We start from the raw sequence: 16,634 nt of genomic DNA on the forward strand, positions 1-16,634 counted from the left end.
CAACCATTTTGAAAAGAAGGTCGACGACATCCGATCCTCGTTTGCTAAGTCAAACGACACCGCTGGTTCTGCTCACACTGCCCTACCCTGTGCTCTGACCTCTTTCTCCCCTCTCTCTCCAGATGAAATCTCGCGTCTTGTGACGGCCGGCCGCCCAACAACCTGCCCGCTTGACCCTATCCCTCCTCTCTTCTCAGACCATCTCCGGTGACCTTCTCCCTTACCTCACCTCGCTCATCAACTCATCCCTGACCGCTGGCTACGTCCCTCCGTCTTCAAGAGAGCGAGAGTTGCACCCCTTCTGAAAAAACCTACACTCGATCCCTCCGATGTCAACAACTACAGACCAGTATCCCTTCTTTCTTTTCTCTCCAAAACTCTTGAACGTGCCGTCCTTGGCCAGCTCTCCCGCTATCTCTCTCAGAATGACCTTCTTGATCCAAATCAGTCAGGTTTCAAGACTAGTCATTCAACTGAGACTGCTCTTCTCTGTATCACGGAGGCGCTCCGCACTGCTAAAGCTAACTCTCTCTCCTCTGCTCTCATCCTTCTAGACCTATCGGCTGCCATCGATACTGTGAACCATCAGATCCTCCTCTCCACCCTCTCCGAGTTGGGCATCTCCGGCGCGGCCCACGCTTGGATTGCGTCCTACCTGACAGGTCGCTCCTACCAGGTGGCGTGGCGAGAATCCGTCTCCTCACCACGTGCTCTCACCACTGGTGTCCCCAGGGCTCTGTTCTAGGCCCTCTCCTATTCTCGCTATACACCAAGTCACTTGGCTCTGTCATAACCTCACATGGTCTCTCCTATCATTGCTATGCAGACGACACACAATTAATCTTCTCCTTTCCCCCTTCTGACGACCAGGTGGCGAATCGCATCTCTGCATGTCTGGCAGACATATCAGTGTGGATGACGGACCATCACCTCAAGCTGAACCTCGGCAAGACGGAGCTGCTCTTCCTCCCGGGGAAGGACTGCCCGTTCCATGATCTCGCCATCACGGTTGACAACTCCATTGTGTCCTCGTCCCAGAGCGCTAAGAACCTTGGCGTGATCCTGGACAACACCCTGTCGTTCTCAAATAACATCAAGGCGGTGGCCCGTTCCTGTAGGTTCATGCTCTACAACATCCGCAGAGTACGACCCTGCCTCACACAGGAAGCGGCGCAGGTCCTAATCCAGGCACTTGTCATCTCCCGTCTGGATTACTGCAACTCGCTGTTGGCTGGGCTCCCTGCCTGTGCCATTAAACCCCTACAACTCATCCAGAACGCCGCAGCCCGTCTGGTGTTCAACCTTCCCAAGTTCTCTCACGTCACCCCGCTCCTCCGCTCTCTCCACTGGCTTCCAGTTGAAGCTCGCATCCGCTACAAGACCATGGTGCTTGCCTACGGAGCTGTGAGGGGAACGGCACCTCAGTACCTCCAGGCTCTGATCAGGCCCTACACCCAAACAAGGGCACTGCGTTCATCCACCTCTGGCCTGCTCGCCTCCCTACCACTGAGGAAGTACAGTTCCCGCTCAGCCCAGTCAAAACTGTTCGCTGCTCTGGCCCCCCAATGGTGGAACAAACTCCCTCACGACGCCAGGACAGCGGAGTCAATCACCACCTTCCGGAGACACCTGAAACCCCACCTCTTTAAGGAATACCTAGGATAGGATAAAGTAATCCTTCTCACCTCCCCCCCCCTTAAAAGACCTAGATGCACTATTGTAAAGTGGCTGTTCCACTGGATGTCATAAGGTGAAAGCGCCAATTTGTAAGTCGCTCTGGATAAGAGCGTCTGCTAAATGACTTAAATGTAAATGTAAATGTCTACATCTTATACACTGGAGGGTGGAGGGACATTCAGGCACATAATGTCCACATCTTATACACTGGAGGGTGGAGGGACATTCAGGCACATAATGTCCACATCTTATACCCTGGAGGGTGGAGGGACATTCAGGCACATAAAGTCCAACTTAAATTAATGTCAGTCCTTCCCTGATTCATTGTGTTATAGATCAGTGCAGAGTGTGTGTCAGGCTGTGTATGTCCTGATGGTCTGCTGTCTGATGGAAACGGAGGATGCATCAAGGAAGACCTATGTCCCTGTTCTCACAATGGAGTCTATTACCAACCTGGACATCTGCTCAAAGTAGACTGCAATACCTGGTAAAATCAATTCTATCCCTCTTCTTCTTCTTCTTTGGATATGTCAAATGCTTCCCTCTAAAATCTTCCCATGTGATTATGTTTGCATCATTGTAGCACTTGCGAAGGCAGAAAATGGCAGTGTACCAATAAGCAGTGTGATGGGATGTGTGCCATATATGGAGATGGGCATTTCATCACTTTTGATGAGGAAAGGTTTACTTTCAATGGAGATTGTGAATACATTCTTACTCAGGTAGGGCAATAATCATTTGTATTTAGGATTTTCTCTGTATTTTTATTAAATCCCCTACTTTATGTATGATGCACATATTTTCTAATTATGATTAAATTGAAGTAATGATTATAACTAAGAGGTTTTCTGATTGTGTATTTGAATACATCCTGCAGGACTACTGCAGCAACAATCCAAACGGTACCTTTAGACTGATCACAGAGAACATTCCCTGTGGAACCACCGGCACCACCTGTTCCAAGGCCATCAAGCTCTTCTTGGGGGTAGGAACTACTGTTCATAAATGGCTTCAGACATGCATTAAAGGTACGATAGACAAGTCCGAACATTTGACTCAATGTCGACACCGGTGACTGTGAGTGTAATTGCATGCTGAACTCTGGATGCACTTATCTCGTCCCCTCTATGTGTTTTGTTAGCACACTAGATTGACAGGTCTGTCTAATGGAGTGTCTGCTTAGAATTATTGTCGGGCAGATTTGATAGCAGCACAAAAATCACCCCTATGTGTTTGGGTTAGGGGTAGCTATGTATTAGAGTTAGGGTTAGCTATGTATTAGAGTTAGTGTTAGCTATGTGTTTGGGTAAGGGTTAGCTATGTGTTTGGGTAAGGATTAGCTATGTATTAGGGTTAGCTATGTGTTTGGGTTAGCTATGTGTTAGGGTTAACTATGTATTTTGGTTAGGGTAAGCTATGTATTTTGGTTAGGGTTAGCTATGTAATAGGGTTTGCTATGTATTAGGGTTAGGGTTAGCTATGTATTTGTGTTAGGGTTAGCTATGTATTAGGGTTAGGGTTAGCTATGCATTAGGGTTAGGCTTAGCTATGTATTTGGGTTAGGGTTAGCTATGTATTAGGGTTAGGGTTAGCTATGTATTTGGGTTAGGGTTACCTATGTATTAGGGTTAGGGTTACCTATGTATTAGGGTTAGGGTTAGCTATGTATTAGGGTTAAGGTTAGGGTTAGCTATGTATTAGGGTTAGCTATGTATTAGGGTTAAGGTTAGGGTTAGCTATGTATTAGGGTTATGGTTAGCTATGTATTTGGGTTAGCTATGTATTTGGGTTAGGGTTAGGTTTAGCTATTTATTTGGGTTAGGGATAGTTATGTATTAGGGTAAGTGTTAGCTATGTTTTAGGGTTAGGGTTAGCTATGTATTAGGGTTAGGGTTACCTATGTATTAGGGTTAGGGTTAGCTATGTATTTGGTTTAGGGTTAGTAGGGGTAGTGGGGGTAGTGTAAAACCCAGGACCACCACAGTGTAACCCTGGGTAGTGTTAAACCCAGCACCACCACAGTGTAACCCTGGGTAGTGTTAAACCCAGCACCACCACAGTGTAACCCTGGGTAGTGTTAAACCCAGCACCACCACAGTGTAACCCTGGGTAGTGTTAAACCCAGCACCACCACAGTGTAACCCTGGGTAGTGTTAAACCCAGCACCACCACAGTGTAACCCTGGATGGTGTAAAACCCAGCACCAACACAGTGTAAACATGTCTACTAGTATTACATTAGCAATGAACACTTTCTGTTTCTGTCTTACAGAACAATGAGATCATACTAGCAGATGAATCTGTAAAAGTGATCAAACAAGAGAACGGGGTTGACGTACCATACCAGGTCCACTCTATCGGTCTCTATGTTGTTGTTGAGGCTGAAAATGGCCTGATCCTCATGTGGGACAAGAAGAATAGCCTGTTCATCAAACTCAGCTCTACCTTCCAGGTGAGTGACTAGAATAGGACATTTTGAACCACTGATGGCACTGTATCTTTGTTTAGCATTTGCATTGGCTTACAAAACAATGTGATGTTTGATTATCTACTTCGGGTTATTATTTTTAAATGTTTAATTTCCTTCCAGGGCCAAGTGTGTGGTCTGTGTGGTAACTACGACGGTAATGGAAAGAACGACTTCACGTCCAGAAACCAGGAAGTGGTTGTTGAAGCTCTGGAGTTTGGGAACAGCTGGAAAGTGTCACCCAGTTGCCCCAACGCTGATGTCATAAAAAACCCATGCACTTTAAGATCATACAGGCAGTCCTGGTCTCTGAAACGCTGCAGCATCATCACCAGTAACGTTTTCTCAGCCTGCCACTCACAGGTACAGTACACAGCAGATACTATTCAATATAGATTCAATACTTTATTGCCATACCAACCGAAGTTGTTAGGAAGTCGACGTAGTGCAGCTGATATAAACTAAGACATATAGGCACACGTATAAATACCTGCATTTCCATAACCTATACATTCAATAGACAGTACAGCAGATACATTCAGTAGAGACTACAGCAGATACATTCAATAGAGACTACAGCAGATACATTCAATAGAGACTACAGCAGATACATTCAATAGAGACTACAGCAGATACATTCAATAGATACTACAGCAGATACATTCAATAGAGACTACAGCAGATACATTCAATAGAGACTACAGCAGATACATTCAATAGAGACTACAGCCGATACATTCAATAGAGACTACAGCAGATACATTCAATAGAGACTACAGCAGATACATTCAATAGAGACTACAGCAGATACATTCAATAGAGACTACAGCAGATACATTCAATAGAGACTACAGCAGATACATTCAATAGAGACTACAGCAGATACATTCAATAGAGACTACAGCAGATACATTCAATAGAGACTACAGCAGATACATTCAATAGAGACTACAGCAGATACATTCAATAGAGACTACAGCAGATACATTCAATAGATACTACAGCAGATACATTCAATAGAGACTACAGCAGATACATTCATTAGACACTACAGCAGATACATTCAATAGACAGTACAGCAGATACATTCAATAGATACTACAGCAGATACATTCAGTAGACAGTACAGCAGATACATTCAGTAGACAGTACAGCAGATACATTCAATAGATACTACAGCAGATACATTCAGTAGACAGTACAGCAGATACATTCAATAGACACTACAGCAGATACATTCAATAGACAGTACAGCAGATACATTCAATAGATACTACAGCAGATACATTCAGTAGACAGTACAGCAGATACATTCAATAGATACTACAGCAGATACATTCAGTAGACACTACAGCAGATACATTCAATAGATACTACAGCAGATACATTCAGTAGACAGTACAGCAGATACATTCAATAGATACTACAGCAGATACATTCAGTAGACACTACAGCAGATACATTCAGTAGACAGTACAGCAGATACATTCAATAGATACTACAGCAGATACATTCAGTAGACAGTACAGCAGATACATTCAATAGACACTACAGCAGATACATTCAATAGATACTACAGCAGATACATTCAGTAGACAGTACAGCAGATACATTCAATAGATACTACAGCAGATACATTCAGTAGACACTACAGCAGATACATTCAATAGATACTACAGCAGATACATTCAGTAGACAGTACAGCAGATACATTCAATAGACACTACAGCAGATACATTCAGTAGACAGTACAGCAGATACATTCAATAGACACTACAGCAGATACATTCAGTAGACAGTACAGCAGATACATTCAATAGACAGTACAGCAGATACATTCAATAGAGACTACAGCAGATACATTCAATAGAGACTACAGCAGATACATTCAATAGACACTACAGCAGATACATTCAATAGACAGTACAGCAGATACATTCATTAGACAGTACAGCAGATACATTCATTTGAATAATTTCCTACTCTGACTCCCAGTTCTAAAACTCTAAATTGATCCTCATTTGGGAAGAAACAAGCCTGAAACCTTGAACAATGACTGTTGACATCTCGTGGTAAACAATAGGAATTGCAATCTGAGAGCTAGATTTGGATATGACCCTATACGTTCCATTGGAAGAGCATGGGCTCTCAAATTTTTTAAATTCCGGTTGGTTTTTCTTTGGATTTTCTTCTACCATATCAATTGTGTTATTGTCTCATACATTATTTTAACATTTCCACAAACTTCAAAGTGTTTCATATCCAATAGTACCAATTATATGCATATCATGGCTTCGGGGCCTGAGTAACATGCAGTTTACTTTGGGCATGTCAGTCAGACAGGAAGTGGAGAAAAATAAAGAAGAAGAAGTTTTAATATACAGTACCTCACAGCCTCAGAGTCAATAAGGTTAAGGCTTCAACAAGAGTTAATTTACCTCACAGCTTCAGGGTCAATAAGGTTAAGGCTTCAACAAGAGTTCATTTACCTCACAGCCTCAGGGTCAATAAGGTTAAGGCTTCAACAAGAGTTCATTTACCTCACAGCCTCAGGGTCAATAAGGTTAAGGCTTCAACAAGAGTTCATTTACCTCACAGCCTCAGGGTCAATAAGGTTAAGGCTTCAACAAGAGTTCATTTACCTCACAGCCTCAGGGTCAATAAGGTTAAGGCTTCAACAAGAGTTCATTTCCCTCACAGCTTCAGGGTCATAATAACAATCATATGGTGGAATTTATAACGAACATTCATTTTGTAGCACAAGTCTTACGCTAACAGGTTTCCTATAAGGTCACACAATGACAAGCAGAGTTGCATGATGGTACATGGCAATCTTTCCAATAAAATTGGTTTGTCAATAATCATGTGAATGTCCACACAGTCACCATAATGGACAAAAAACAAAAGTAGTACTAAACAGATAACAAAAACATGAAGTCAGCCATCCAACCCAATAATAATCATTGTCAATAATTCATCTGTAGTCTCTACAACAAGCTGAGCAATGCATGAATAAATAAATGATGGCTTAATGCATCTTCCTAAAAGGTGGACCCCACGCCATTCCATGATGCCTGTGTGAGGGACTCGTGTGCCTGTGACACTGGGGGAGACTGCGAGTGTTTCTGTACAGCTGTAGCAGCCTACGCCCAGGCCTGTAACGAGGCAGGGGCTTGTATCAAGTGGAGGACACCAGATATCTGCCGTGAGTCATTTGCTTTGAGTGGGACAATTGATTGATGGATAGGTGGGATTGTTTAGCTATCGGGACAAAATACCAATTTATGATTTCAATGTGTAACTGTTCAATCAATCTTTTAGGACCCTGGTTCAGTTAAAATGTGACATGTTTTTATTTCACCAGCTCTGTTCTGTGATTTCTACAACCCTATTGGTGAGTGTGAGTGGCATTATAATCCGTGTGGATACCCCTGTATGAAGACCTGCAAGAATCCCTCAGGAACATGCTCCAGTCAGATCCCTGCACTGGAAGGTAACTAAGAGCCCTTCATAACAGCTTGGCCGTTTGATTTGGACAATTTACAATCCAAGTTGTTACAAATGTACAGTATAAAATATGTAATAACTCCTCCCTCCTTGTTCATCTACACTGAAAACTAAATACAAATATTGAAATATCATATCCATTACAGCTTTGGTGTTAGAACTAGATACCATGAGGATGATCTAATCTGTGCAGGTGTCCTGGATTAAATCGACTCTTTTTATCTTAAAGGTTGCTATCCAAAATGTCCTTCGGCCCAGCCTTATTTGGAAGAAAGTACCATGAAGTGTGTCAGTAAGAAGGACTGTGGTTGCTACGATGGAGATGGAACTCATTACAACGATGGAGAGATTATACCTTCCAAGGAGAACTGTCAGACATGGTATGTTTTCAGATCAACATTTTGATAAATACATAGATACTGTATTTACATTACATAGGATTTAATACGGTTGGTATAAGCCTTAAGGTAACCTGTATCTCTGGTCAGATAAGGCAATAGTCCACCTACAAAGAGGTTTTCCTACTATTTAATTGATTATGATTTTCAAAGATTGGGATTTGTCCTGTTAATACCTTATTGGGATTTGACCTGTTAATACCTTATTGGGATTTGACCTGTTAATACCTTATTGTGATTTGACCTGTTAATACCTTATTGGGATTTGACCTGTTAATACCTTATTGTGATTTGACCTGTTAATACCTTATTGGGATTTGACCTGTTAATACCTTATTGGGATTTGACCTGTTAATACCTTATTGGGATTTGACCTGTTAATACCTTATTGGGATTTGACCTGTTAATACCTTATTGGGATTTGACCTGTTAATACCTTATTGGGATTTGACCTGTTAATACCTTATTGGGATTTGACCTGTTAATACCTTATTGGGATTTGACCTGTTAATACCTTATTGGGATTTGACCTGTTAATACCTTATTGTGATTTGACCTGTTAATACCTTATTGTGAATATAACATATAACATTGTTTTGTACTTCATAACAAATAGCTCTTCATATTTTATTTGACTTTGAAAGGTACTGTAACCTCCTTTCTTTTTCAAGTCGTTGCTCATCAACTGAGGTCAGTTGCAGCTATGATGTCCAAGGTAAGGAAAACCACTACAAACTGAAACATCAGCCTACATTATTACCAAGAAGTAACATGATAAGATGATTACATGATAATAACTGAAACATTAGCCTACATTATTGCCAAGAAGTAACATGACAAGATGATTACATGATAATAACTGAAACATCAGCCTACATTATTACCAAGAAGGTAACATGACAAGATGATTACATGATAATAACTGAAACATTTGCCTACATTATTACCAAGAAGGTGACATGACAAGATAATTACATGATAATAACTTGTGTTCCTTGTGAAAATCCTATTGCAGCTTGTTATTGTTTCTACGACGGCAGAACATACCCTTATGGAGCGACCATATATCACACATCTGACGGTGATGGGACTTGTATTACTGCCACCTGCAAAGAGAATGGAACTATTGTCCGGATTATGAACCCCTGTCCCAGCACCCCAACTCCAACAACTACACCAAGTGTTACAACAACACAGATATTCACTCAAGCACCGGCCACATTTGTTTTCTCAACTCCTGCCACTACCCCAACAACAACCCCTACCTCTACCCCCACAACAACCCTTACCACTACCCCACAACAACCCCTACCACTACCCCCACAACAACCATTACACCGACAACAACCCCTTCTACTACCCCCACAACAACCTCTACTTCACCAACACCCACTTTACCCACTACTACTCCACACTGCCTGACCAAGACTGTCTGTGATTGGTCAGACTGGATTAGCAAATACTATCCCTCTGTTGGACCAGAAGGAGGAGATTATGAAACCATAGAAAATATAAAGAAATATAGAAATGATATTTGTAGCCAACCTAAGGATGTAGAATGCAGAGCCAAAGACAACATCTATGTTCCTTTGGCCGAACTAGGTCAAAATGTTGAATGCAATCCCTCAGTTGGACTGATATGCCACAACAAGGATCAAGGCATCCCACCAATATGCTACAACTACGAGATCAGAGTCAGATGTTGTGTTGATGTTTGTAGCAATGAGACACCTACCACCTCAGAAAGAAACACAACAACCATTGTAACATCAACAACTACCCCAACAACAACAGAAAGTCCAACACCCACAACTAAATCAACAACTCCATCCACAACAAAAGTAACAGAGGAAGTTACAACTGGTCCAGAATCAACAACACCTACTACCTCTACCACAACAACAATACCGACAACCAACAGAGAAAGTCCATCAACCACAACAACATCTAAGACAACAACATATTCCACAACAAGTGAAACAGAGGAAATTACAACTGGTCCAGAATCAACATCGACAACAACCCCTTCCACTACGCCAACAACAACCACCAATTCACCAACAACCTCTTCAACCACTACTTCTCCACAATGCCTGACCAAGACTGTCTGTGCTTGGTCAGACTGGATTAGCAAATACTATCCCTCTGTTGGACCAGAAGGAGGAGATTATGAAACCATAGAAAATATAAGGAAATCTGGTATTGATATTTGTAGCCAACCTAAAGATGTAGAATGCAGAGCCAAAGACAACATCTATGTTCCTTTGGCCGAACTAGGTCAAAATGTTGAATGCAATCCCTCAGTTGGACTGATATGCCGCAACAAGGATCAAGGCATCCCACCAATATGCTACAACTACGAGATCAGAGTCAGATGTTGTGTTGATGTTTGTAGCAATGAGACACCTACCAACTCAGAAAGGCACACAACAACCATTACAACATCAACAACTACCCCAACAACAAGAACAACAACAGAAAGTCCAACAACAACAACTACCCCAACAACAAGAACAACAACAGAAAGTCCAACAACAAGAACAACAACAGAAAGTCCAACAACAACTACCGCAACAACAACCACAACAACAGAAAGTCCAACAACCACAACTAAGTCAACAACCCCATCCAGAATGACAAAAGTAACAGAGGAAATTAGAACTGGTCCAAAATCAACAACACCTACAACCTCTACCACAACAACAACAACAACCACCACAGAAAGTTCATCAACCATGGTAACGTCTTAGACAACAACATATTCCACAACAAGTGAAACAACAGAGGAAACTAGAACTGGTACAGAATGAACAACACCCACAACAACCATTACACCACCAACAACAACAACAACCACCACAGAAAGTCCAAAAACCACAACAACATCTACGACAACAACCTATTCCACAACAAGTATAAAAACAGAGGTAATTACAACTGGAACAAAACCAACAACATCGACCACAACGATTACACCTTCAACAACCGCTACCACTACCCCCAGAACATCCCCTCCTTCACCAACAACCACTTCACCCACTACTACTCCACACTGCCTGACCAAGACTGTCTGTGATTGGTCAGACTAGATTAGCAAATACTATCCCTCTGTTGGACCAGAAGGAGGACATTATGAAACCATAGAAAATATAAGGAAATCTGGTATTGATATTTGTAGCAAACCTAAGGAAGTAGAATGCAGAGCCAAAAACAACATCTATGTTCCTTTGGCCGAACTAGGTCAAAATGTTGAATGCAATCCCTCAGTTGGACTGATATGCCGCAACAAGGATCAAGGCATCCCACCAATATGCTACAACTATGAGATCAGAGTCAGATGTTGTGTTGATGTTTGTAGCAATGGGACAACTACCACCTCAGAAAGGCACACAACCATTACAACATCAACAACTACCCCAACAACAAAAACAACAGTAACAGAAAGTCCAACACCAACAACTACCCCAACAACAAAAACAACAGTAACAGAAAGGCCAACAACAACCCTAACAACAACCCTAACAACAAAATGTCCAACAACCACAACAAAGTCCACCACAGAAAGTCCAACAACCACAACGAAGTCAACCACCCCATCCAGAATGACAATAGTAACAGATGAAGTTACAACTGGTCCAGAATCTACCACACCTACCACCACTACCCCCACAACAACAACAACCACCACAGAAAGCCCATCAACCACAACAACAAGACAAGAACATGTTCTACAAGTGAAACAACTGAGGAAATTACAACTGGGACAAAACCAACAACATCGACAACAAACATTACACCTTCAACAACCCCTATCACTACTCCCATAACAACCACCACTTCACCATCAAGCACTTCACCCACTACTACTCCACACTGCCTGACCAAGACTGTCTGATTGGTCAGACTGGATTAGCAAATACTATGCAGTTGCATGGTTTGCTAACTATCTGTCTGATAGAACTCAGTGCACTCAATTTGATGGGCGTATGTCTGTTAAATTGTCTGTCTTTAATGGTGTGCCCCAAGGCTCTGTACTTTGTCCTCTCTTATTCACTATTTATATAAATGATTTAGACAAAAATGTCCAAAATGCTCAACTTCATTTTTATGCTGATGATACTGTTATTTACTTTTGTACCTCGTCTCTTACAAAAGCTTACCAGAACTTGCAAACTGCTTTTTATACTGTTCAACATACCTTGTGTCAATTGAAGCTTATCCTCAATACTGACAAAACTAAACTAATGGTGTTTTCTAAAGCAAGAAATAGACCTCTGAACCCTTCACCTATTACTACCCGTCAGGGCAAAGGGATTGAGGTTGTAACCTCATGTAAATATCTTGGAATTTAAATTGATGACGGCCCCTCTTTAAAATTGCATATAAATTGAAGCTGAAATTGGGATTTTATTTTAGGAATAAGGCCTGTTTTTCTTTTGAAGCCAGAAAGAGGCTATTATCAGCTACATTTATGCCTTTACTAGACTGTGGGGATATTTTATATATTAATGCTTCCACTCAGTGTTTGAGACCAATTGACAGTCTTTACCATGGCATTGAAATGTATTTTAAACTGTAAAACCCTTACGCACCACTGCACTTTGTATACCAGGGTTGGCTGGCCTTCTCTAGTCTCTCATAGGCTCAGTCACTGGTATACTTTTATTTACAAAGCCATTTTGGGTTTACTACCTTTTTATTTGGGCATTTTTATTGTTCAGAAATGTGGTGGGCACTCTCTTCGTTCGCTGGACTTTATCCTGCTAACTGTTCCAAATGTCCGAACTGAATTTGGTCAAAGGGATTTTATGTCCTCTGCGCCATCGTCTTGGAACGCCTTACAAAATACTTTTAAACTGGAAGAACTTGTCCCGATTGGTGTTTTTAAATCACTGATGAAGGATTTTGAGGCTGATTCCCTGACCTGTCAATGTTTTTAAATCACCGATGAAGGATTTTGAGGCTGATTCCCTGACCTGTCAATGTTTTTAAATCACTGATGAAGGATCCTGAGACTGATTCCCTGACCTGTCAATGTTTTTAAATCACTGATGAAGGATCCTGAGACTGATTCCCTGACCTGTCAAATGTTTTTAAATCACTGATGAAGGATCCTGAGACTGATTCCCTGACCTGTCAATGTTTTTAAATCACTGATGAAGGATCCTGAGATGAAGGATTTTGAGGCTGATTCCCTGACCTGTCAATGTTTTTAAATCACTGATGAAGGATCCTGAGACTGATTCCCTGACCTGTCAATGTTTTTAAATCACTGATGAAGGATCCTGAGACTGATTCCCTGACCTGTCAATGTTTTTAATTTGCTGTTTTTGATTTTGTTATACTCTTGTGAATTCAATGGTTTTTACTAGATTACTTGTAGTTTTTCATGTTGTCTGTCTAATATTTGTAATGACTTGGCGCTGCCTATCTTGGCCAGGACGCTCTTCAAAAAGAGATTTTAAATCTCAATGAGCCCTTCCTGGTTAAATAAAGGTTAAATAAAAATAAAACTATCCCTCTGTTGGACCAGAAGGAGGAGATTATGAAACCATAGAAAATATAAGGAAATCTGGTATGGATATTTGTAGCCAACCGAAGGATGTAGAATGCAGAGCCAAAGACAACATCTATGTTCCTTTGGACGAACTAGGTCAAAATGTTGAATGCAATCCCTCAGTTGGACTGATATGCCGCAACAAGGATCAAGGCATCCCACCAATATGCTACAACTACGAGATCAGATCCAGATGTTGTGTTGATGTTTGTAGCAATGAGACACCTACCATCTCAGAAAGAAACACAACAACCATTATAACATCAACAACTACAACAACAACAGAAAGTCCAACAACAACAACTACCCCAACAACAAGAACAACAACAGAAAGTCCAACAACAACAACAACAGAACTTCCAACATCCACAACTAAGTCAACAACTCCATCCACAAAAATAAAAGTAACAGAGGACGTTACAACTGTCCAGAATCAACTGCACCTACTACCACAACAACAACAACAACCACCACAGAATGTCCATCAACCACAACAACATCTAAGACAACAACATATTCCACAAGTGAAACAGAGGAAGTTACAACTGGTCCAGAATCAACAACACCCACAACAACCATTACACCACCAACAACAACAACACCCACCACAGAAAGTCCAACAACCACAACAACATCTAAGACAACAACCTATTCCACAACAAGAGAAACAACAGAGGAAATTACAACTGGCCCTGAGTCAACTCCACCAACAACAACCCCTACTACTACCCCAACTACTACCACAACAACAACTCAGACGAGGACTACCTCTGAGGTTATAACAACAGCAACCACCAAAGCATCTACCACAACAACAGCCTTCACTGTAGTCACAAATCCACCATACACAAAACCAACTGAAAAAACGAATCTCAACTTTGACAATACAGACAGAAGAAACTACTATATCAAACCCAACCACAACCCCTACCATTACCCCAACGACAACCCCTATCATTACCCCAACAACAACCCCTACCATTACCCCAACAACAACCCCTACCATTACCCCAACAACAACCCCTACCATTACCCCAATAACAACCCCTACCACTACCCCAACAACAACCTCTATCATTACCTGTTGGAGGAAATTATGGTTGAAATGACTAATTATGTATACATTCCAATCAGAACTGACTAGTCCAAATGCTATAATGTACTGTACATATGAATTTTCTCTCTTGCTCCCATTTCCAATTGTATATAATGTAGTCAGGAGTTTAGTAACAATGGAGGTCTGTTCATTGTACAATCTCCAGCTGGCAGGAACGGCCGATCTCCAGACTGAATAAGTTACATGAGACATCAAGAGATTTAAAACAAACGATGTGAAGGGATCATCAGAATTATTGGGTGTCGTTGTAGGAGTAAAAGTTTGGGTTAAGGGGATTTCCGTGTTCCCAGAGACAAGGTATTTTAAAGGTGTACACTCACTAATGCTAGTATGAGTTTTTAATTAGACAAGTGAATAACGTATTGGGAATAGAGTTGTAATTAAAATACTAAGTCAAAGACGAGACAGTTAATTAGAGCAAAATGGATTCTAAATGATAACAAAGAGACAATTACGATTTGTGCCCATCGAAAGGTTTTTATAAAATTAGCGAATTTAGAGATGTTGGTTGGGGTGGTAAATTATAATTCAGGATTTGAACAGATGTGATAAATTAGGTTTGGTTAATCGAACAAGAATTATTTAGTTAGAGAGGGAGAGACTGGATGTATGATTCGTAAAACATCGTGGTAATGGATTCCATGGTTGGGATTCCAGGGTTGATTGTTTACGTAACACCAGTGAATTTGAGCACTTTCAATTGTGTGGAACCATGTTAGGGTATTTAAAGTTGAAAAGCAACCTCTATAGAAAAACATAATGGCATATGTTTCGGGAAATTAGCTAGGTCGAATTTGGTTATTCGAGCTTTTCCCCTGATACGTAGACATCCGTAACAGGGGCAAGTGGTTTTTTTCTTGAGGAACTAACAGATGTAAACGTGAGTCTCTGAGTAAGTTTGCCACCTGAAGCATTATAGTAGTGAGTTTCCGTATAGTTTGTTTTTTTGCTGGTAAAAGTGTTTTGTTTATTTGTTTACTGGTTATGGTCAATTTTAGGGTTTGATTTAACTTAGTTAAACGTTGTGTTCTGGCGTGTTTAAGTAGGTTCTTTACTCCGGGACGGAAGTTATCTAAAATAAGTCAATTAAAGGAGCCATGGGAAGAAAGCGAATGCATATTTATTAAATATCGGGGGTTAAATGACAGATTTCTTACACTGAGAAATGTATCGGGTTAATTGTATCTAAGGGTAACATGTTCATTTAAGTAAATATATACATTGACGGTGTTTAAAACTTATGAATAATGATTTTAGTTCAAGGGGAATCATCATTAGGTTTAGTTTATAGTTCACTTTTGAGTTTCTGAATCGGAATTAGCATAGTGAATGCTAGTTAGGAGTGTTGTTTTTCTGGAAAAATGTATGTTTAAAGTGTCTCAATTTTAGATGTTTCCTGGGATTATAACCTGGGGGAGAGAGCAGCCATAAACGACCAAATTGAAAAAGGTCTGCAAATATATACACATAAAACAATTGTTAGAACTATTTGTTTTAGTGCAAAGGTATTTTAAAGAGGCACGCTCACATATGGAACCTTATGAGTTTTTATTTTATGGGTTTTAATTACACAGGTGACTATTTCTATTTTAAGGATAAAGGGTTCTTTATGTCTAATATGGTATGACCTTTTGACCTTATCGTGGCTATCTTTTGGGGTCTGATCAGCCCCGGGGGAGAGCCATTTGTATAATGAATTGTGGTCAGTTGGGTTACTAATTTTAAGGTAAATTAGTTATAATGGAGTTTTGGTTGAGGGGTTAGAATTACTGTTTGAACCGCAAATGAGAAAGTGGTTCAGGATTCTGTTTTACAACATTAGCTGTGAAGTTTTTGAATGGGCTATTAATGATTTGGTATTGTAACAGAGAAAAAGTCATATTTATCATTGAGAATAAATAGGGGAAGATAA

The 16,634-nt window shown here is 40.8% G+C and overlaps 1 protein-coding gene across 1 annotated transcript in view; it reads left to right on the top strand.

Moving 5' to 3' along the window:
- The window catches only part of LOC115117247 (mucin-5AC-like), a 68,280-nt gene that overhangs the window by 25,292 nt on the left and 26,354 nt on the right, over positions 1–16,634 (top strand). Inside the window, 15 exon segments of the mRNA XM_065022769.1 lie at positions 2,013–2,164; positions 2,261–2,399; positions 2,555–2,662; positions 3,949–4,128; positions 4,267–4,506; positions 7,192–7,348; positions 7,508–7,636; positions 7,880–8,030; positions 8,720–8,763; positions 9,064–9,342; positions 9,345–10,643; positions 11,169–11,433; positions 11,484–11,659; positions 13,582–13,800; positions 14,496–14,704. Of these exon segments, the coding sequence (XP_064878841.1) occupies positions 2,013–2,164; positions 2,261–2,399; positions 2,555–2,662; positions 3,949–4,128; positions 4,267–4,506; positions 7,192–7,348; positions 7,508–7,636; positions 7,880–8,030; positions 8,720–8,763; positions 9,064–9,342; positions 9,345–10,643; positions 11,169–11,433; positions 11,484–11,659; positions 13,582–13,800; positions 14,496–14,704 (3,747 nt within the window).

The sequence above is a fragment of the Oncorhynchus nerka genome, linkage group LG9a, assembly GCF_034236695.1.
Source record: "Oncorhynchus nerka isolate Pitt River linkage group LG9a, Oner_Uvic_2.0, whole genome shotgun sequence".
Classification (NCBI taxonomy): domain Eukaryota; kingdom Metazoa; phylum Chordata; class Actinopteri; order Salmoniformes; family Salmonidae; genus Oncorhynchus; species Oncorhynchus nerka.